This window comes from Haliaeetus albicilla, chromosome 11 (genome assembly GCF_947461875.1).
Source record: "Haliaeetus albicilla chromosome 11, bHalAlb1.1, whole genome shotgun sequence".
Taxonomy (NCBI): Eukaryota; Metazoa; Chordata; class Aves; order Accipitriformes; family Accipitridae; genus Haliaeetus; species Haliaeetus albicilla.
This window is the reverse complement of record NC_091493.1, coordinates 7,318,902-7,342,071: the sequence shown is the minus strand read 5'-3', so window position 1 is coordinate 7,342,071 and position 23,170 is coordinate 7,318,902. Positions and strand designations below refer to the sequence as shown.

The 23,170-nt window shown below is 48.7% G+C and overlaps 1 protein-coding gene across 3 annotated transcripts in view; it reads left to right on the top strand.

Annotated features, from left to right (window-relative positions):
• Nucleotides 1–1,040: 1,040 nt before the first annotated feature.
• ARID5B (AT-rich interaction domain 5B) overlaps nt 1,041–23,170 on the top strand; it is a 125,305-nt gene continuing 103,175 nt past the window's right edge. Inside the window, exons 1-3 of one of the 3 annotated variants that reach the window (XM_069795985.1) lie at nt 1,041–1,157; nt 1,404–1,664; nt 15,022–15,247. In XM_069795985.1, coding sequence (XP_069652086.1) covers nt 1,137–1,157; nt 1,404–1,664; nt 15,022–15,247 — 508 coding nt within the window. In that variant the 5' untranslated portion in view covers nt 1,041–1,136. Of the gene's footprint in view, nt 1,158–1,332; nt 1,665–10,138; nt 10,208–15,021; nt 15,248–23,170 lie in introns of those variants that run through there. The other 2 variants (XM_069795984.1, XM_069795986.1) reach the window with 2 other exon arrangements.

Genomic DNA, 23,170 nt, shown 5'->3' with positions numbered 1-23,170 from the left:
CGTGCCCAGCGCTGCGGGCGGCCCTTGCGCGGGTGCGGCCCCCCCCCCGGCGCGGCCGCTCGCCCCCGCGGAGCCGGCGGTGCCCCCCCACCCCCTCGGCGGAGCTCTCCGCGGGGGCGCGGAAGCTCCGCGGGATGGGCAGAGCCCCGCGGCTCTCCCCGACGTGCGGCGGCGCCGCCGCCGGGGGGGGGGGGGGGGTCGGTGGGCGGGCGGGGCGCGTAGCCGCCCGTCCCGCACCCCTCCGCGCCCGCGGAACCATCCCGCCCCCCCCCCCCCCCGCGGTGGCGGCTCCCGCAGCGCCCGGCGGCTCGGCAGTGCCGGCACGTCCCGCTGCGCGCTCCGCGGGCGCGGAGGGAGCGCGCCCCTCCCCCGCTGCCGTTGTTGTTTTTTTTTTTTTTTTAATTCTGGCCGAGCCGCGTCTCTCCGCGCAGCGCGGCGGCGCATGAATATTGATGTGTTTATATAATCGATAACCCACTTTCCTCCCTTCCCGGGGAAAAAAAAAAAAAAAAAAAAAAAAAAAAATTCAGGACGAGCCGCCCGCCCTCAGCGGGCCGCCGGGGTCCGCCGGGGGGGGGGGGGGGGCAGCCCCCGCTCTCCGCGCCGCTCCGCAGAGCCCGGCGGTGGGAGCGCGGCGGCCCCGGCGGGCGCGCGCGGGGACGAGCAGCGCCCCTCGCGCCGCAGGAAATGGTCTTTATATTAGACATATACAGGCAGGTCCTGTCAGATCCGCAGCGCGCCCGGCCGCCCTTTCGGCCCCCCAAAAATCGCCGGGGCCCGCGGCGGCCCCCGCCGCCGCCCCGCCGCCCCCGCGCCGCCCCCCCGGGCGCCGCCGCCGCCCCGCGGCATTTTTGGCGGGCCGGGGCGGGCGCCGGGGGGCCGGCCGGCGTCGGGCGTCGGCGTCGGCGGGGCGCGGCGGGGCGTCGGCGGGGCGTCGGGGCGGGGAGCGGGCGGCGGGGGGGGGCGTCGCCGCGCGCGGCGGGGCGGGGGGCGGCGGCGGCGGCGGGGCGGCGCGGGGGCGGCGGCGGCGGGGGGCGGCGGGCGGCGGGGCCGGCTTCGCCCTGCCAGGACCTGCCGGGCTCCATTCACGCCAACAAGTTTGGGAGAATGTTGAGTTCAATCACGCCGGAGCCGCGATGGAGCGCAGCGCACTGCAGGTACCGCGCCGCCCCGCGCCGCCCCGCGCGCCCCGCCCCGCCCCGCGCCCGCCGCCGCCGCGGAGCCTCCGCGCCGCTGCGCGCCCCCTCCCCTCCCCGCCGCCCTCCCTCCCTTTCCCTTCCCTTCCCTCCCTCCCGCCCGCCTGCCCTCCCTCCCTCCGCCCGCCCTCCCTCCTCCTGCGCGGCGCTGCGCGGCGCGGCGCGGAGCCGGCGCTGATGCCGCTGCCGTGTTGTTGTTCCCCGCAGTGGGTCGGCGCCCCGTGCGGCTCGCACGGCCCCTACGTCTTCTACAGGGCGTTCCGCTTCCAGCGCCGCGGCGGCGGCCGGGCGCGGGTCCTCTCCCTCGGCGACTTCTTCTTCGTGCGGTGCCGCGCGGAGGAGCCCGCCTGCATCGCGGAGCTGCAGCTGCTCTGGGAGGAGCGCACCAGCCGGCAACTTCTCTCCAGCGCCAAACTTTATTTTCTCCCCGAGGACACCCCCCAGGGCAGGACCAGTGACCATGGCGAGGTGGTAAACGCGGCGCCGGCCCCCCCCCCCCAAGCACCCCCCCCTCCGCGCCCGTCCCCACCTGCATGCCCCGGGCTCGGCTACCCCCCCCCCCCCACCCGCGTCCCCCTCCCCGCTGTGCGTGGCGGGGCAGCGCGGAGGGGCCGCGCCGTCGGGGCGCTCCGATGCGCGTTGCCCGGGAACTTGTGCGGGCGGGGTGGGGGGGGGGGGGTGTTCGGAGAGGAGGGGGGGGGTCGGAGTGCGGGGCTTCTCCCGGCCCGGCGGGCAGCGGAGTGTGTGCGGGGCTCGCCCTGCCCTTCTTCGGCTTCGTTAACAACGACAACAACAAAAAAACCCCAAACCCAAAACACACAGAAAAGAGGGGGGGGGGGATTCGATATTGTTCGGGGCTTTTTTTTTTTTTTTTTGGTGTTCGATATGTTTAAGAGGGCGGAAATTACGAAATGGAGGCTGAGGGAGATCAAAAGCTATTGAGCTGGCAGGGACGTGTTGAATAAAGTGATAAATGACAGGTACGGGAATAATACATTCAAATAACTTGCAGATATGCCTGGGCGTATTTCGGAGCCGCCGGGCGGCCGGCGCAAACACGCTGCGCTCCGGCACCCACCGCTCCGCTCCGTGCCCGCCCCGCACCGCCCGGGATGGGGCCGCGGAGCCGCGCAGGTTGCGCCCCCGCCCCGCCCCGGGCCGCTCCCCCCCCCCCCGCCCCATCCCCGCTCCCTCCCGTTATTTGCTTTTCAGATTTCTTGCTTCAGCACGGGCCGGGAGGGTGGGGAGGGGGAAGGATGAGGGACCCAGAAAGGGCTGCGGGGATGGAAGGGGTCCCCGAGAGGGGTGGGAGACCGGGGGGGCGACGACGGGACACGAGATGTTTGGGGGGAACTTCTGTTGGAGATGGCAGGGCAGGGGGGGTGTAGGTCCAACGCGGGGCGGCTGTCCGCAGGGGCTGTTTTCGGAGGCACGCGTGGCGCCGACGTAGCCGTGTACCCGTAGACATGCGTACGCAGTCGAAACGCGTTTCAGAGCCACCTTCGCTCGCTGCCACCTCTTCACTTTAATTTTCTGTGCGTGCGGCTGAGATAAGGGAGCCTTTTCCTAAGAATCAGGGAGATGACAGTGAGCAATGGATGCTCTGAAATTGCCCGTGGTGACTATTTAAAACTGTGCCTCTGTGTGTCTTGTGTGCGTGTGTGTGCGTAAAATGAAAGATATTTGGAAGGGAGGGGGGTGGGGAAAGGGACACAAATCATTTTAATACGCCTTAATGATCAGCTCATGTTACTGTGGTAGGAACATCAGAGAAAATTAATCCTACCATTACGAGTGAAACGCTGCTCCGGTGCGAGAGTTCTCAGCTGCGTGTACCTTCCTAATAATATGCACAATTTTATTTATTTTTACATGCAAACACCGCTAGTAATTAGCCGTGTGATTATACTTGTGCATTTCATTGGGGCTTTAACTGATGTCATTCTGCATTATTCAGCCATATGAAAACAATTTTCAATTAAGATAATGGCACGCCTTGAAATTATGCAAATGCCGGTCATATTGTGTAGAATAATTATGACAAATGTAAAGCAGGTAAAAAGTTTCCTAATGCAGTTGTGTTTTACACCCCGGTGATGTCATTTCCCCTCTGGCCTAAGTTAGTCATTCATTAGCAGAGTAGCAGCAGCAGCAGCAGCAACAGCAACAGCTCTGAGTGATACTTCTCTGGCAGGGAGCCTACAGAAACCGGCACTGAGAGCCAGGGCCTAGAGAGGGCAACATAACACTCCCATTAAGAAATGTACTTTGTTTTCACTTACTCCATTAACTTGTTTATAGACATCGGAACGATTTTTTATTATCGATTTTTAATAGTTCGGAACGATCCGAACTGCAGTCGGGGATGCGCGGGCAGCGGAGAGACAAAAGCCTGGGTGCTGGCTGACGCTTTGCAAAGTGCCGTCTGGGTGGGGGCAGCGGGCTTCGTCGGGGCACGGGGTGGCTGTTTCACCTCACCACCCCGCGGTCGTGGTTCCTTACGTAAATGACATCCGTAGCTGTCCCCAAAGCGGTGGCAGGGCCGCCTCTGGGGTCGCAAGGCTTCCCAACTCCCAGCTGGGCTCCTTCTGCCGGACGAGACGCAGCTTTCGAGTCAGAGGCGGCTTATAGCCGTCAGGGTAGACCTTATCTGTGGTGTGGGACTGCCAGCAGGGTAAAACACCTTGTCTTGCGTTTGGGGAGCGGGGATGAAGTGAGCCGGTGCTTAAACGTGTATTGCAAATCTGCGGTGTCCGAGGCAAAGGGCGACAGGGGCGCTCGCTGTCAATAAAATTGTTGGTGAGGGGGGCAAGCGGTCGAATCGCAGGCTGGCGGTCGAGCCCACTGGAGATTTAGGCATAGTCGCTAGCAGCTACCTGCGCTAGTGGCATGATTAATAGAAGCAGCTCGCTGCCTGTTTTCCGTAATAGCAGCATTGACACTATGACAATATTCAGCTAGTGGCTGTGAGGAGGGAGGAGAAGCAAAGAGCTATGTAATGCTTCTGTTACTCAGAAATTTCTGGTGGTGTATTTTATCTGATTGCCAAATGTTTGAGCTAATCAGCGGTAAGTGTAAATATAACTCTTTTTATAGCTAGCTGAATTCATCATCCAGATTTAAATATAACCCTGACTGCTGCTAAAACCGGATGTTTCCATACACGGGGGCCCAGACGCAGCAAAGGGTTCAAACCCAAGGTGTGCTTCTGCCAAGGTACCCCTCCCTCCGCCCAAGGCTCGGCGTCCCCGTAAGCACTGTGGAGAAACTCCCCTTCAGCCCCAGGAGCCAGCCGGAGATTGTTTCCCAGGGAGTCTCAGTGGATGGCAGACATGGGATGGGGCTGGTTGCACGCTGCAGGCGGGAGCGTTCCTGGTCCCGATGCTCACTGCGTCCTGGAGCGACGCGCGTGGAGAGGCTGGGACCGGCTCCGGCATCACGCTTGGGCCAGGGGTCTTGCTGCGCAGGAGCCGCGGAGACATTTTTGTGAGAGCGATGGTGCCTTTGGGGACACTGTTGAGTGAGCTAGAAGAGTTTTGCTCTACTTCACCGAAAACTTTGTCGCTGCTTTTAAAACACTGGGGCCCGGGTGTGCTGCCTCTGGCCTCGCTGTCAAGCCCAAACGCCACAGCAGGTGCGGTGCTGGTCGGAGAGTGGGAGCCGCCTTCTGCCCCTTCCCTCCAGCAGGGAAGAAGTGGCCGTCCTCCATTCCTGGGAGGGCCGCCACCAAAATGGAGAAAGCTTCTGTTTTGCCGGAGGAAGACGCTACCTTGCCCTGGTTTTCTCGGCCGCTCGTGGACTGGCGCGGTCCCCTGTGTCACGTCCTGCAGGGGATGGGAGGAACTCCACGACAGCAGCCGCCTCACACAGGGCTCCGAGGAGGATGCTCGGGGGGGCTGCGAAAGTCTGGAGGGAGCGGCTGTAAGAGCACGCTGTCACGCTTGAAATGGTTTCACGGGGTGTGTGTAGAAAGCAGCCCCCCAGCTTTTCCAGCACCCAACTGTGAGAAATAGATGCCAGTTGTCTGCCAGCAAAAAGCCCCTGCCCAGTCTCCTCGCACAGCGCCCTGGCCCCGTGGCACTTGGGGGTGCGAGGTGGGCTCAGCCCCCGAGCCCTGCAGCCCAGGGGGTGGTAGCCAAACCCTCCTCCGGCTCATTTACTCCCCTCTGCTCCAAGGGGTAGCGTGGGGCTGCGGAATGACTGACCTTTGCGGAAGCAGTTCTAGAGCAAAATGCTTGTTAGTGCCTTGTTTTTTATGTTTTTAAAGGTGTTGGCATTAATTAGACTGGGCTTAAAAATATATATCAAAGCCGGTGCTTGTTAAATCCAAGGATGGTATTTGACGTGATGTGTACAATTCCTAAAAAACCCCAAACAAGCAACTAATTCATTTTGCATGGTATGACATTCTCTGCATTGCCTTGCATCGTCGTGAGCGCTGCTTCTGCTGAGGCTGGACTGTCAGTGGGGATCTGCCTTTGGTTCATTCATCAGCAGCTCAGTTACTACGAACTCATGTTGATTTCACCTCTTCTCCCAAACTGGGGATCTGATGCAATGCTTTTCGTCTTGCAAATAATCCTTACTCATGCAAGTAATTTACATGAGTAAGCGTTGCTCATACAGAGGAGAGGAGAGAGCTAGTTTCCTGTAATTATTTCTCTAGCAGTATTTTGCATTTTCAGACTAATTGGGGGAAAGAAAAAAAAAAAGAAGTCACTCCATAAATGTATGTCATTTGTAACTTTCTGGAAGCATCTCTTCTGCAATTAAGGGAGGCATTGGGTTTGTTCTCTCTTCATTTCGGGACAGACGCTCGCAGCATCTCTCAAAAGCCCGATTCGTTTCCGAGGGGCTCTCCATGTGCAGAGTTCCTACCCCAGTGCGTAAAGGTAGCACAGGCTGGCCCAAGCGTGGTGTCTTACACCGCTAGTGCTTTATTGCCACCACCCTTGAAAAATATGCTACTCCCTTTGCACAGTAATAGATTTTTTTTTGAGAGATGTGGGAATCTGTATGCTCTTATCTGAAATGAGAACGGCCCCGTTTTAGTCTCTGTGGACGGTGTGTGCCTTATGCTCGTATCTGTCAACACTGGTAATGACAACACGTTTCAAACATGCAGATTATGATTATTAAAGGGTGCTTTAAAAATCATGCTAATAGCATCAATCTCCAATGTACACTTGCTCAAATTAATTCAGCTTTGGAAATCAGGCGCACTGTAATAGCAGTGTTAGAGAAATGGCATTTGTCATAAAATATCATGGTTTTGGTAATTGCATATCCACTCTGTATATTTTTATCTCTCACCACCAGTAGCATGTGCTGGCAAAGGAAGGAGAGGGCAGTGATATTACTCAGAGAAGCCACATGTTGCTAGCCATTAGCCAGCAATCTGGCATATCTGGTCACTTAAGGCAGATTCGGTTTTTTGTTGTTGGTTTTTTTTTTTTTTTTTTTTCCCTTTCCCCTTTCCCTCCACTTCCCAGTGCATTCAGACTGTAAAATACACCCACTGCTCTCCGGAGTTGCTGTTCCCAGTCTGATCAGTGGCACTAAACATTAAACTCTTGTCTTTGGAGAATAATAGGCCTCACATGGTACACCCTCAAGCATGTTGAGATACTGTGCAGGCTGGAAAATAAAAATGTTCTAATTGTGTCTTTTAAATAAGCATAGGAGTGAATTAATTAGACTATATTTTGTCTTTAGTTGCTTAGTTACACAATAGTATTCCTAAGCACAAGTAAGATAAATTGGCTCTTTTTGTGCTGCTTGTCCCTTAATCATAATTACTGTATTGCTCAGGAGAGTAACGCATACATAGATTTTGCATTTTTAATAATATTCAAACAATATGCGAATGATATAGAAAGTATGTTCTGATTCAAGCTCTTACATGCTTTTATTCGGGAAGAAGTTCTACTGCTGTGGGAGCAATATTTGCATTAGTTGCTCAGAGATGTAGTTCTGGGAAATACATAATTGAAATATTCTTGCAATGCTTGTTCTGGCCCTTTCATTCGCATTCAAAATAACAATGCCTTAAGTCTCCGAACAGTCATCCACTCTTGATTTAAGAGCTTTTTTTCTTTGTGTGTGTGTGTGTGTGTGTGTGTTTGTGTGTGTGCAGCGTGGGTTCACACCCAGCGTTAACCCTGCAGAGCCTAGACGCTCGCGTGATTCATAGTCTCGTATCAAGTTGAGCTTTTTATTTTGTAGCTAAAATGCAGTCAGAAGGTCAGATGAACATCGGCATTTTATGGCATTAATCCAGTGACCTTAATGCTTGGCAGGCGTCCATGTTTCTATGCGAAGGTGCCAGGGTTATAGATAATAAAAAGAGTTTGTTTTCATTTTCTGGATATTTTAATCTTTCTTTGCAAAGCATAGCCTCGGGTTTGGGGGGCTTGAGGCTGCTCCCGGGGGCCAAAACTTTAATGTCTTCCTGGGTTGTTGAACGTTAGCTGCTAATGATGGGCAGATTGATACAGATACTGAACAATGGAAGGTTCTGGCAAGAAACCCCCTAGACATGCTCAGTGGATGTATGTGAAAATTGGCTCCATTGTTCTGCTGTATGAAAAGCAAGTAAATTATTTACAGATATTTGCTAATTAAAGCACATATTGTTTTACTAGCACAATAGAACACAATATAACAAAAGACAAAAGAATAAGCTTGCATAATTTAAACCTGCTAATGCAATGTACTCCTTATTAAGAAAAATATAATTATGTAATCTATGAGGAAAGCTTTTCTTACTGTAACTGTAGTAGGCAAAATTAGGAATGAATTGCTTGTCAACTTGCCTAAACTAAAACAGCTCTTCAAGATCTGTGAGCTATCTGACGAGAAAACATTTTGACTGAAGCCTATTTTCTCTTTGGTCAGAACTTCTATCTGGAATGACAGATATAAATTCAATTTGAACCTCTGCTCAGGAGTGGGAGGAGGGAGAAAAAAACCACCCCAGAAATGAAGGAGGAGGCTCACAGTAGAAATGTCAAGTCTAGCTGCTCACAGCCGTCCCTCTGTGTGCTCCACCTCCACCCCACTTCTGGCCCAGATGGACCAGTATCCCACAAAGCATCCTACAAAAACACGGTGCTGCCCTGCCCCAGGACATTTCGCGTGTCTCCTTTCGGAAATACCAAGCCACGCAGAAAAAGCTGCTTGCTAATACAAAGGAAGGCAAGTACCACAGGACTTCGTCTGCTTCACCTGTGTCCTTAATCTTGGTCCCTTCTTTGGGGTTTTGGCCCCCGGCAGACTGGATGAACACGTCAGGAGGTAGCGTTCTCCGTCGGCATGAGTTTCAGACAGCTATGCGCAGCTGTGCTTAGGCTGGGGAAATACCTGTCACCTGAATTTAACGAGATCATTATAGCCCTTTAAAGTAATTAGCGAAGGATTAACAGATGAAAGGTTCTGCCTTGGCCTCTTTCAAATTCTCCCGTGTGCCAGGTAAACTCCTAGGCTGTGCGTGTGTCCATTCTCAAGGCTCTGCCCATAGGTTTACATACAGGTGGAGAGCAGTGGTCTCTGTAGGTCCCTGCACGCTGACATCTTTGGGGAGCGTTGCAGGCCCAGACCCCAGTGGTCAGTTCTGCTCCACGCATCCCTTGGGACACCTCCATCTGTCCCATGCTAGAGACGCACGAGGAGACGGCACCAAATGAGGCACTTGGGGCAGGGAAAGGGGAAAAGAAAGCTACCCCTGCCCATGCCACATGCTGGAGCCTCTTGTGAGGCTTCCCCGTTGCTGGGTGATCCCACCTGCAGAACGGGAGCAGCGGTTCCCACCAGGCAGAGCTCTGCCCTGGCTCCCCAGGTCTGCAGCCTGCTTAGGAAGGTTGTACTGGAAAAGCAACATGTAATAAGAGAGTGGATGGCAGGAGAGTCCCTTGTGTGCCTCGTCAGGAGGCTGAACAGGGCAGTTGCCAGAGCCAGACCTTTTGTATGACGCAGCAACAGGTTTTTAGCTAGTCTGTGATCCTGCAGTCTTAAAAACCCCTACGTATACCCCCAGTCTACAGCAGGCAGCAGGGACAGGACCTTCTTACTCTGGAGAAAGTCTCTGGGAGCAAAGCAGTCCTGTACAAACGTTCTCTGCCCCTTTAGGCCTGAGCATGGTCCCTGGAGGAAAGCATGGGTGACATGCTGCTTGTAGGAGATGACTCTGGAGACCTGGGTTCAGGTCCCTGAGTGACTTTTGTCAAGTGCGTTAGGGCTGAATTGAGATGACCTGGTTTCCACCGCTGTCCCAAAGCCCTGGTAGCATCTGTAGGGCAGAGAATTGCTCTAGACTACAGACTCTGCCAACAGGGCCTCTTGGTTTGACAGTGCTGTCAAGTAAAGGCAATGGTGCTTTCCTCAAACACCCAGGTAAAAGCATTGCTGCAGGAGAGGTGCTTATTGGAAATAAGCCCCCTCCTTTCTTTGCAACATGACCTTCCGCTCCTCAAAGGGATCTAGGGCAGGGAACCGGATTCCTGGGGCGAGAATTGCGTTGTTGTGCAAGGTACAGGAAGGTCCTTTTCACCTAAATTGCAAAAAACTAAAAAATACATGGTTTGTAAAAAAAACCCCAGAATAATAGAGGCCTTCATGCCCAAATGAAATATGCAGTTCTATTATCCTCGGTGAATGCAGTCTGTAAGAGTCGCACTGTATTTTTTGCTCCTGTGGATGAATGTGTTTTCATCGGCAATCTACTGGGTTGTAAAATATGCATCCCCAGCTATCTACTGTGCTAAAGGTTTCAGTAAAAAGGCTTGAAGATGTTTTCTAATGCAAATCATAGTGATCAGATAAATGACACGCAGTGTCTCCTGTAATTATCGGCAAGAGTTTTTACAGTATGTCTCCTGTTTCTCTCTAGGCCACGTATTTGATGTTAGGAGACAGCCAAGCAGGTGTTCGACTCACTCGTGCCCTCCAGAATTCCTTAAATGACCTCTGGAAGCACTGGAGTGAAAACAGTCTCAGCATGTCAAAATTTTGAGGTATCTCAGTTGCCGTAATTCTTTTAAGGCTGCCTCGGCGTCTCTAAAATATAAATCTTTCCTAGTTATTAGCAATGAGTGAGGAGTTGTGACGTACCATATGCGGGTGTGCAATCAAGATGTACGACCTCCCTGTGCTGCCCTGTGACTCCCTGCCTTGTAAGAGTTAATATTTCTTCTAAAAAATAATTATCTACTTTAAACTATTACAACTACCTGACCTCTTTCCCTGAATGTATTTCAACCATCTGCTGAGTCAGGCAATATAGCATTCTGTGCTTTCGGGAGGCTGTGATGGTTGCTTAGACAACAGTGACATAATATTTAAGCATAATGGCTCTTGAGAAGATGCTGTCCCCTTCTCCCTGGACAACTTCTCTGAAATGCAAATCTGATATGCTCTTAAAAAAACGAGAGAGGGATGAGAAGGGTTTGTATCACCATCTTTCTTAACCATCTCCCCATTTCCCACTTGGTAGGTGAAAGTATTGTACTTTGCTCAGGAGTCTTGTAAGATGTGCTAAAATTATAGGCTGACTAGATACTCACTTTTATAGAAACAGAAGAAAAAGTGCCTTTTTTTATAGTCAGTGCTTATTTCAAGATTTAGACAACTTTGTGGCTGGGAAAAGCGTTGCCATTGGTTGGTCAGCGTCCAAAAAGGCCCATCCAAGATAAATCTCATTGCTGAGCAGAGCTGAAATCGGTGCTGGCTGTTTTGTCTTGCAAACCTCATCTTGCTGTAGCAGGAAAAAACTACAATTAAAGACTTAACCACCCAATGGAGACCTCATAAACATATCACTTCAGAGCATAGCTAATACGCAATGAGTTGATTTTTGTATAGATATATATATATGCACTGTATGCGACGTGGGTGGTTTTTCATGTTTACACAGAGATATAATTATGAATGACATGAAGGTTATACAGCAGATTTCTTTAATCTTCTAAAGGTTTGTTAGTCATGTGTCACGGTGTACCTGTTTTTTATTTATTTAACATCTGTATTCCTTTGTCATCTCATTGAAAGGGTTTCTCTAGAAGGGCTGTGACAGTAGGTGCGCAGCAGTTGATACCGAATGGCTATGGGGGCTCCTCTGGCTGGCAGAGCCCTGCAGATCCTGAAGCAATTTTTGTCGTAACATGGGGCTGTGAGACATTTTTGCTTAACAAAAAAGGAGAGGGTCACCTGCTGCTCCAAAAAAATAATACACCCCCCCACCCCGCCCCCGACTCATGGTTTGGGTCTGAGCACTTGGAAAGGTTGCTTAAGGATGTGCGAAAGCTTGGCAAGGCACATCAAAATCCCAGAGCTGATGAAATAGTTGGGTGACCTCTGTTTGGGTGGCATTGGGGCAGATGACCTCTTGTGTTAGCAAACTGCCGAGATGGGGGGAAGACAGCCTCTCTGGAAGCTGCCTGTGGCTCGGGCTCCTCAGGAAGAAGGGGCTGAAGCTACCTGCCATGTTTTGCTGGGTGACAGGCAGTGTTTGAATGATGAGGTGCTGGGGTGAAGACATCTCCGGAGATGCAGTCTCTCGCTGGCGAGATCGACGTTGGCAGCGGCGCTTGGAGGAGGACCGCGGTCCGACCTGTGACTGCTGTGGTGTGTGGGGAGTTGAGGAGGACGTGGCCGGTTGTCTCTGAATTGGGCCGAAAATGAGCAAGAGCTCAAAAAACAGGTGGAGAGAGGGAGAGCAGGTCTACCCAGTCCCACTGTGAGTAGGGCAGGGTGACCCAAGTCAGGCGCTGGAATACGTAGGGTAATTTTTCTGTTTTCTGGCTAAAAGTGAACTTGGCCGTGTTTCCCTGGTGCAGCCGTGGTGATCGCTAGCGGTACAAGGGGAGGGCACAAGGCCGCTGCTGGTGTGGAGGATGGCTGGGTGCTCCTGGGCGCTGGAGAGGCGGCACGGCCTGACCTCCCTCACGAGGGGCTCGTCCTGCAGCCGCCGCCTCTGCAGGCCAGGCCTGGCCTCGGCCCCGCTTCCTTTGGGGCAACCCCGAAACCCCACAGCGGTGTCTTTAATGTTGGCCACGGCTCTGGCTTTTGGAGGGGTTGACGGCAGCGGAGCTGCAGTTACAGCAGGTGCGAGATGGGCCCTCTGGGCCTGACAGCCGTAAGGTGGGTGCTGCCGCTGCTCGGCGGTGGCACAAGGTCCAGCTTAGCGGCCATGAGCATGAGACTTTGTGTGGTCAGCCACCCTCCTCGGGGCATCCCAGCCAATTTGGGGGCCAGCCTGGTGGCCCTAGGGATGTGGCTGCCGCAGGGGTGACGGGGACCAGGTGCCCTTGGGGACACAGATGCTGCAGGGTGACACGGGGCCGTCGCCTAGCACTGCCTGCAGGGAGGGGGTTCATCCCACAACCTCTGTCACAGCACAGTGACAGCCTGAATTTGTTTTATATTCATGTGCTCTATTTGTGTGCTCAGCTGCTCTGCGGTGCCATTCTGGGCGCTCCTTTGCGCCATGGTGGCTGTATTTAGAGACCCAGTGCCGTTTTGTGAAGGGCTGAGGCGAGCACACAGTGGTCTTTTTGCAGGGTCTTTTCCTGGCCCCTCACATCAGTGCGGAGATGCTAAACACCACATGTTTTCATGGCCATGGCCGTGGTGCTGCCACAGAAAGCATATGGCTGGGGTGTGCTCTCCCCTGCCCCCCGAAAGCCGCCTCTCCGGTTCCCCTCCATGGCAGCCTGGGCAGAGCCAGTGAGTGCTCTGGCATTGCTTCACCCTTGTTACAGTAGGGTTTCTTTTTTTTTCTTTCTTCTTTTTTTTTTTTTTTTTCCCTCTGTACACATCATGTGCGTGTGTGCGAAGGTTGTATTCTCAAAAACAAGTTTATTCATTGATGATGTAATAGTGATTGTACTTTTCTTTTGGTTAATAAATTGTCTGCTCAGCTTACTTTGTATGCCAGCCAAAATTAGTCATACCAGTTCTTGGAAAGGGTATGAAGAAACTAGTAATTGAAATCATAATCATTTGATCATGAGAGCTATTTGGAAAATAATATTTTAACCAAAACCACATCTGATCTCCAAGTCAAGTTTTTTTTAAAACTGCTGCTAAATAGATTTCTCTAGTGTTGAATATTAGAAATTGTGTAGTAGCTGGTGATGGTATTCAACATCCTAAAAGAGGACTTCATCCAGAAATTGCTGAGACTGTCTGCAGGCAGGCTGATATTTATATATATGTATTACTTTTTTTCCATCCTGACATTTAATAATCACCATGTAATAGCTATAAAATACATAGCAACTACAGCTTTTATATTTCACATGGATGGTGTAATGAAATGGGGTGAAACCATCCATTGAAATTGTACTTTGTAATACCCAACGCTTGTTTACAAAGTATTGACGTTTGTCATAAACAGAGATTTAAAACATCACTGTTATTGTTTGTTGTTCGGTAGAAGCTCTTATGCTGTGCAACGATAAAGGAAAATATTTTATTACAAGCTTCCTTAGCATATAAGCATGCAGTTCATTTCTGACCAAATATTTGTTATTGCACTAAACATAATGAAGGTGCCTGCTTATAAAATGATTTTGTGTTATATAAGGGAGAGTGGAATATCAGATCTGCTTTTTTACTAGAGATACTTCAGGTTTTGTATTGTGTGTAACTTATCACAATAAAGCTTTTTTTTTCCCCTATTGAGCAGTATTTTATTTCCTGAGGAATGTGTTCAGTGGAAAAAAAAAACACAGAATCAATCTTGCTTTTCTCTTTGTTTAATAACTCAAAGAATTTCTCTGCCCTTTGCAAATACTTGTGTTGATTTGAGAGAAAAATTGGATTCCAGTTTATTTATTTCAAGAACCTGTAACCTTATTCAGTGCTAGAAATGTATGGTGTGCAAGGTGTGGTGTGCAGACAGCTCTCATTACAACATAAATTATTTCTGCTGTTTTAACTAAAAATCTGGAGTGTATCTTGCTGGATATGTGTGTATGTTTGTTTGGGGGTTTTTTTGAGGCTTTCTTGAGCCCCTGCTCACTGGAGTCAGCTATAAAACATTCTGCTTATTCATCATGACTGAGGGGACTTGATTGTTTCCTGGAAGGATAAAATTCAGCAATTAGAGCTGTTTAATTCGAGTATATGTTCTGGAGGCTAAACTAAGTTTAAGTGCTTTTCTTAGAATGTATGTTTAAGAAGGGAAAAAAATTACAGTTCTGATCTTGAAAAAGGTTTTAAGAAACATGAGAATGTGCAAGTTTCTTTTGGTGGGAAGCACATAACATTTATGTAGTATTTCTTTTGGGATTACATCACAGTTTTATTTAATTTTTAGGACAAAAGTTAAATTCAATATTTGTGTATAAGCCAAGGGAAAATGTACCATAAACATAGGAATTTTCTGGTGAGTCAGAGTTCCAAGAATCTGAGATTTACTTAGTCCATTTATTTCAGGACTAGCTATAACCATTAGTCATCCAGCCATGAATTTTTACATTTGCAGCTAATTGCACCTAAAAAACAAACTTTGCCTCAAGGCTTTGGGTTATACAGAGTGTGATTTGGCGACCTGTATTTCGGATTCATTTTAGGATCATTGTCCTGGTCCTAGAAATTGTCTTTAGATCATGTGTTATTTGCTTCAAGTAAACAACTAATATTTCCACTTAGGTGGCAGGAGGAAGAAATTAAGTACTAGCTATTCTGTATTTCAGTAAAATTAATCTGCCAACAGCAAGATAGGCTTTTCCAATAGCCTGTGTGAGGGGTGGCGTTACGGGTTTTTCAGTCATCGTGTAGCCCCACGTGACGTGTCGTATTCTCATTTGACCGCTTCTTGCAGGATGAAGTTATTGCTGTTTCAGAGAAAGTTACTGTGAAGCTTGAGGACTTGGCAAAATGGGCACAGTCCGATTTCTCCAAGTGGAAGTGTGGTTTCCGGGCTGAGCCAGTCAAGCCGATGGATGTGGGGAAGAATGGGCAGAAGGAGGCCTTGACGAGATACAGACAATCCACACTCAACAGTGGCTTGAACTTCAAAGACATCCTGAAGGAAAAGGCTGACCTTGGTGAGTATCCCTTACTTTCTCCTGCGGGGGGGGGGGCCCATGGGTGAGAGTCTTTCGAAGACAGATGAGCCCGATCCTGCCGAGCCGTCGCCGATTCCCAAGGTACGTCTGTGCTTCAGGCGGAGGCGTGGTGAGGAGGTACCGGAGCGGGGATGGGTGGTGGTGGTGGTGAGCTCATCGCAGGCTCCTTTGAGATTAGCATGGGGTAACTCATGTGATACCTGTCTGCTCTTTAGATGTGTCCCTGAGCACTAAGGCTCAAACCCTGAAGGTGCACATGCAAATAATTGTCAAGGGCTCTCCCTGGGGCTCTGGAGGCCGGGGGACCAGGTCAGAGCTGTGGGTTCTGAGGAGAGGAGCCTGACACATCTTCCTGAGGCCTCCTCCGACGGGCAAGGGAGGGCAAAGGCCTTTAATTTCTCCCGTCCCATCTTCCAGAAGTGCAGCATTGTCACCTGTGTTCGGTGCTTGTCCTGTCTCCGTACAGTCAGCTTTGTGTCTTGTTTGGTAGGGAGATGTCCCTTCCGTAGCCTTCTATGGCATTCCCTTGTGAGCTTTACGTTACTATGTAGCATAGGCCTCTGCCAGCACCCCACTGTTCTCTCCAGATAGACCTGTGCTTTCTTTCCCTGTCCATTTTTAGAAAGGGAAACGATAGCTCTGCTACTTTGGATGGTTGTAGACAGGCTTGCAGCTCTGGGGCCGCTTTGGTACGCAGACACTCACACCTCTAAAATCCGTGGTAGGGGCTCAAGGTCGACAGGTCTCCTGTTGGTAAACGTGCCTGCTTGTGGTATTAGGACCTCGGATGCGTAATAGCCGTCAGAGACGGTGCTTTGAAGTGCATCCCAGGGATATTTCTCTGTTGTACCAAGCTTTTAACGAATGTTCCAGGTTTGAAGAGCATGAAGTTTAGGCCATAATGGCTGGAAAGCTAAGAAATTAAAAGCTAAGGCTGATGCATGTGAGGAAATGCTTTTGTACCTACGTGAACAGGAGATGCAGGGCCAAGTTCAGTTTTATAATGGCACGACTGTGTTGGCATTGAAGCCAAGTGACACTAAGCTTAAGATCTGTCTTGGAGGATTTATCTTCTGCATCTCGTTTTTCTGATCTTATCAAATGGTGAAGTGATTTTGTCAGTCTCACATTTTACTGTTAGATACGTAGGTTGGAAGATTAAAGTCCAATTGGAAGTTGACCTTATTTTTCATTACATGTCCAGGAAAAAAAATAACCCATGTAATTCTTTCTTTTCCTTTGCTTTTCTGTGTGGATTTTTCTGGTTCATAATTATGTGCAGTAATTTTCTCTGCTATTGCCCTGGCATCTTCTTTACGCACTACATTTATTTGCATTTGTTTGTTGCATCAGAAGAATCTTAATGTTTTTCAGACAGGACTTTGTGTGTTAATGTTTTCTTGTTTTTGTTTTTAACAAACAAAAAACCCCTTGTGGTAAGTTATGAAATGGCTGTTATCTACCCTAGGAGCCACAGAAAATTATCTTTAAGCCTAAAGCATATAGTTGCATGGTAAGCCTTTGAAAGTAGGGTTTATATGGAAAACGCTTATGGAATGCAAACTATATGGTATAATTTTGATAACCCACATTCTGATGTTGTTCATTTTCAGTTGGTGGCTCTGGCTTTATTGTTGGGTCTTTTATTTTCAGTAGAAAAGGGTATTTTGACTAATGTTTGATTATGATTGCCTTTTTCAGCGGGAGTGAAACCAAAAGTTCAGGAAGACCTGTAGCTGATTGGGACATTGATACAGACAACTGATCTAGCCTATGAAAGGCAATCAAAGAAGTTCCTTAAATCTAGTACTAAGATGATTTTTTTTACTGTTTGAAAGACCCATGAATTTAAGCATATTTTGCTTCCCGGGTCTGAGAAGAAGGTCAGTGATCTTCACTGCTTGTGAAGCAGCCCTATTTGGTTGTGTCCTGTAGGCAACCCATGAGCTCTGGTGTTTGGCTTAACTATGGGATGAAGGTTTAACACCCACCAAGTGAAGAAGATTTACTTCTCTCACTCTGAGTGGTTGGTCAAGGTTGACATTGTGCTCTGGGAATTGTCATCTCCCTAGCTGTAGGCAAAGGCAGTAGCATAACGTGCAGTGTCCAAGGCATAGAGATTTGAGCTGCCAGTGTTGTATCTTCTCTGCTGTCAAAATGATAGGTTTACTGCCTGTTACGACGTGTGCCCACAGACCTTTTCCAATACTCAGCATCTTGCCAACAGAGCAATGCTCAGCTGCGGTGACCAAAGATTTATTAGCAATAACTTCTGCAGCAGGTCTCCAGCACAGTGGGATGGGGTAGTTTTTCTCTTAAAATGGGGTTGTAAACTGTGAGGGAGTGTGGTGCACTGTCATGCAGAGGTCCCTCTGGTGAGAGCATCAGCACAGCTATATTAGCAAGGCTAATCAGCCCAAATGGAGAGGCAATCTCCTGCACATCCACCACTTCCCACCACTGCAGCGCGGTTCTCCTCCTAATCAGGTACTTAGTGCTGCGCTGATGGGGATGTTTCATGGAGGTCTTCCCCATCGGGCAGAGTGGGGTGGCTGTGACAGGGCAGACCACTTTGTACAGAACTTGGATCTGAAGGGAATAAATCCCTTCTTGTGCTAGTCTGGCGGGCCATGCATGAGTCTGTAGTGATGCCCATGTTTAACCCTGGCTGTAGACGGGGAAGTTGCTGAACCAGGTGTTGAAAAGGCCTAGATAAACAAGGTGATCTCGTGGACCCCTTTTTTTCCTATGAAGCGGCATGTTTACATTACAGGAAAATCCCATACAAGTGAGTAGATTCTGAAATTTTTCCTACTAGATGTTTTTGAACCGAGCTGTAGAAGGTAATAGGAAATTATATCCCTACCAAAGAGCTCAAAAAAACTTTACAGAAGAAACAAAATCAGTTTTCACACACTATCCAGGAGTAGTGAAGGGTGAAATAACCCGGATGAAATGAAAACATGGCTGGTACAGAACCACAGAAGAGGCACTGCGCAAACATACTTAATTAAACGTGTTGCTGCTGGGAGCAGGGCAGCTTTAAACAATAACCAGGCAAAGTGGGACCTCGTGTGAGCAGCATATACCCTGTGCCATATACTCTGTGGCACTTGCTTAGCCAAAACTAAGGCGACACCTGGTTAATCCACAACCCAGAGAAACCATGCACCTACAATTGAAAGTTGACCCTAATTCAAATTTGGTAGTTCTGTCTCCTTTTTTGTTCTCTTTTTTCTCTTCTCTTTTTTTTCCCTCTTATCTTTTTTCCCTCTTGTCTCTTTTTTCTTCTTTTCTCTTTGGCTTTCTTTTCTGCAGAACCTGGGTTTTTTTCTGTAAAATGCCATTGTTTTTATCACTAGTGAATTATGCAGAACTTTTCCTTAGGACTGTATTAAATAAAAGATCTAGCAATGGCAATTTTGTGTGAGCTTCAAGATTTCAGCCTGAAAAATGATTTTTAAGAATTATTTCTTTCTGCCTGTTGAGATATTTATGTTATACATTCTGTCCCTTTCTACAAATATGTCAATATTGAATGCTAGCAGTTTATGTCTTAAGACTATTTATAGCTTTCTGAATATTTCTTTCAAATATTGAGAAAAATAAAGAATAACAACAATGCAGCATATAAAAATAGAGTTGCTCGGAATGTATTATTCATAATGAACATGAGAACCTGTTTTTCCAGAAGAATTGGTCTGATTAAATCATTCACTACTAAGGCCGCTAGTTATTTATTTTTGTCTTTAGAATTATTTAGGGGATTTTTCTTTGTAATAAATGGACTTGTATACCCATATTTGGTAAACCAGTGGGAAGTCACTAAATGAGGAATTATTTCATTTTACAAAATTTTTAGCAACTAAGCAACGTAAACGCTATTGGTTAAATATGGCAAAGTTGCATATTTGTATTCCTTGGGCTATAGTTTGAAAAAAATTCAAATTATTTTATATAACACTGCTTCTTACAGACTTCCTTTAAGTGAAGTATGAAAGCTGCAGTGTAAGCTTTATTGGCCTATAAATATGTCATTATAGTTGGACTACATTTATATGCTTTGGATTGTTGTTTAAGCCAAGAAAATATGTCTCTACAGGTTGACTTTTTATTGAAACCCTTTGAGGCATACAACAGAATGTATTTTAGGCCAAGGTTATTAAAACAGCATTTTCATTTTTGCAGCAGACTCATTGTCAATTATGCTGCCACAAACTGTCTGTGGATAGGCAGTTATGAATGGTTTCATCTCTAAATGTGTCTTTAGAAAAAGAAATAAAAGATAGAGGAGTCAGAGCTGAAATTGAGAGAAGAGACTGAGGGAAAAATGACTGAATTTAGTGCTCACTGGCTCTGTTGGTTTGGGTTAGGCTGGGCTGCGGCGCTGCCTGGGTTTAGCTGAGGAACAAACAGCCCCTGTGCCTGTGCCGGGCCAGGGAGGTGGGAGCCGCTGCTGCCCCAGCCAGGCAATCTGCATCGCTCTGGCTCACAAGTCTGTGATGGCAGAGGTCTGGGTTTTGTCCCCAGACTGTCATTGCCACTCTTTTTACCCGTCCTTTATAAGTCTTTATCGTGCCAAAATGGATGGTTGAGGTTGCCGCGTGGTGGGCACTCCCTTTCCTGCACTGGCACCGTTAGTAATGGGGATGAGCAAGTTCTGATGCTTACTGAAGGGCTTTTTGGGGCAGTTACTGCTTACCTGTTTGGGTCCAGTGAGGGGGAACCCAAAGAAAATTTAGCAGTCAGTCCTGTCCTGTCTTTTATTCACCATAGTCATCCATTTGGGGATATAGAATCTGGATCTTTGTTCTCTGTGAAATCCAGGAAAATCAAGTACTACTTCTAGTTGAGGTTTAGATTTTAGCAGTCGCCCTTTTCTAGTCCATAGGTTGTTTTCCAGCAGTTGTTTCCTTCTTTGCTTTTTTGAACCCTCCAGTGGAGCTTGCCAGGCAGGGGCTGGATGCCACAGGACTGGCTCACCCTCTCATTTCCTTCTCTTCTTTACCAGTCTCATAATTTGCATAGCTTCACCTGGGAGATTGCAGCTCCTCGATCTTGTGTTGCCATATAAATTGGCCAATCCATGGCAAATTGCAGTGTGTTTGGAAGGAAAAGCAGAGCAGGGATGAGCTATCTTGCAGGAAGGTGCCGACCCCTCAGTGCCCAGGCAGCCACAGTGCCTGACCCCAGCAGGCACTGGACTGTTGCATGGCCTTTCTGATCTCACTTGTCAGTGGCCTTGCAACAGGCATGACTTCTCCAGATGAAGATTATCAAGTTGTAATGTAGTCAAATTGTAATATTATCGAAACTGATAATCTGCAGCTGTAGTGCGCTCAGGTACTTGCGGTGACTTCTGAACTGACGCCGACTCTGCTTTTTCATTGTTTGTCATGTGCTGCTGAGTTCAGGCTCGCCTGGCTTAACTTGATGCAATAATTTTCTGACCAACTAATTGTTAGCTATTCAGAGTACAGCTACTTCAGATACTTTGTGCCTAAGTCATGCCTCTCTCTTCCCCTCCCCTCCTTCCCTGTTTGTCTGCAATCTTTGCCTCTTCCTTGTCTCTTCCTGTCCCCATTGCCCTAGCTGAATGCCATTTTGGTCTTGATAAGACCCCTGTAAGTGTCCCATTATCCCATATTTCCCTCTCTGCCCTTGTGCACCGTATTTTTTTGTCTCGTGGGTCAGAGTGACCTCTCTAACTCATTTTAACCAGCCCAATTGATACAGCTCTTTTGCCATAGATGAGGCTATTACATGACTTGTCTGTTGTGCTCCATGGAGCCTGAAGAGAGCAGGATGGCTCCCTTAGGGAAAAAGGACTGTGGCCTGGCATTTTCTTCTGTGTTTGTGCAGCTCCTAGCAGGTGTGGGCACTGCTGCAGCAGAAAGAGAGCACCAGCAAGCTGCAGAGCAGCACTGTTGGGATTGCTGTTCAGAAAGGCTGTGGAGCAGGAAGGCTTCCTTTGGCTGTACATCTTCTTTTGGTCTAATTACCGCTTACCTTTAGTGTTGACATGTTTGGGATCAGAGATAACCTGAGGTGCTGAGCAGACAGACAATTTTGCCTGGCCTTGTGTGAAGAGGGCAAGATAAATGTTTATTTTATTATTTGTCGAGCAGTTGGTTTAAGATAACTAATACCTGTTGGCTTGTTGGCTTCAGTTGCTGGCTGCCTTTTAAATGCTGAAAAGTGATGCTGTACTTAGGTGCGGTGTACCCCCAATAATCCTATGATAATGACATATTTTCTCCTGGAGGTGACCCTATCTCCAGTAGCATTTGGGGGCTCCCCCTCCTCACTTGCTCCTCTCTCTCTCGAGCCACTGCTGCTCTCCTCTGCACCTTCCCCAGCCACCCTGGGCAGAGGTTGGCAGGGTCCTTGGGAGGTTGTCTGTAGCCATCTGGTCCTTCCCAAGGCCACATGTTTGCCCAAGCAATGCTGGGATGATTTAAGTGCTGTTAATTTCTTCCTTTCTCTGGGGACAGCCTACTTCATTACAGAGGAAGTGTATGGGGGTGACAAAAACGTTTTAATATGCAGCACTGGCTATGGAAGCCTTTCATTTGCCACTGGATTGTGTTGAGCCTCATCTATTTGTGGCTCTTGAAAGGAGTGTTAACACCACACATCTCAAACTTCAAGCATGCCTTATCAAAGAGATAAAATTTGGATTGCTTCTCAAACTTTGACCTGCCTTTGAGCTCTTATAAAAGAGGGTGGTAGCGTTGCCCCTGGGAATTGAGGAGGTGGGTATTTTGTTCTTTGAAATGCAGAAGATCTGCCAAGAAATGTAAACAAAATCCCACGTAACTTCTCTCTAGGTAGCCCCTAATCACAGTGCCTGTTCCCCACCCCCACCGGTTCCTGCAGCAGGAGCAAGCTTACATGATTATCAGAATTGTGCTGATAGCAGTTGTCACTGTGTCAGCATTTTCAATTATGTATTGGTATGACAGGGCACTTTGTCGTTGGTATAGAGCACAGCCATTTGCAATTGCAGTTCTGGTCTATTCAGAAACATCAGGGAAGGAATCAGTGCTGCAAATCGAGAGGAGGAAGAGTTAAATTTTACTGCCTTGTGAAGCTAGAGGGAACTGCTCCACGTTCTCCTAAAGCCGAAGTTGCCGCAGTTTGCACCATCAATAAGAGTTTTGTTGCAGCCTCTGGTTGGAACAGGAGTAGCCTACATAATTAAAAAATAAGTAGATAAAAAATAAGGACCATTCACAGACAGCGTCAAAGCAGCCAGTGTGGGACAGTGTCCCTTTAAAAATGTTTGACGGCTTTTTTTATTTTTGTCTGTTTTTAGCACCGAGATTGACCTTGCCAGGCTGTGTAATAACCCACATGTGTCTGCTCTCCAGGATTTTTTCCCTTCTAGTCACTTTTGGATCACGCATTTAATTCTTACTGACCATGAGGTTTTGTTCCAGTAACTGGAAACGTGTGCCTCCTGGTGCAGCGCTGCTGTGCTCTGAATCTATCTCAATGTCTGCCTTTTTTTCTTTTTTAACTTCTGGGTTTAGAGGGTGCTGTTTTCCTCCCCAGCCTTCCCTCTAGTTTCCGTCCCTGCCCATATTGTTTCTGGGTCCCAGGGGGACCCAGTTTGGGATGTCTATTGTTTTGTGTCCCTGCGCTTCCCTTGCCCAGCGCCGTGGAGGGAGGTGGTCAGTGGTCTCCTCTGTGTGCCATGGTTACTGGTTAGAGCTGTTGGTCCCTCATAGATCATTGATGCCTTCTTCCTGCCTTCAATCCTTTCCACGCAGCCAGCCAAAATTGGCTGAGCACCGAGATCTGTAAACCAAGCACCTATATAACGTGGATTTGGGTGGGCCCTGAGGACGTCCTCTTTTTCCTGCCTGGCTGCTTTCCTGTGCTGTAATTCTGCACTGC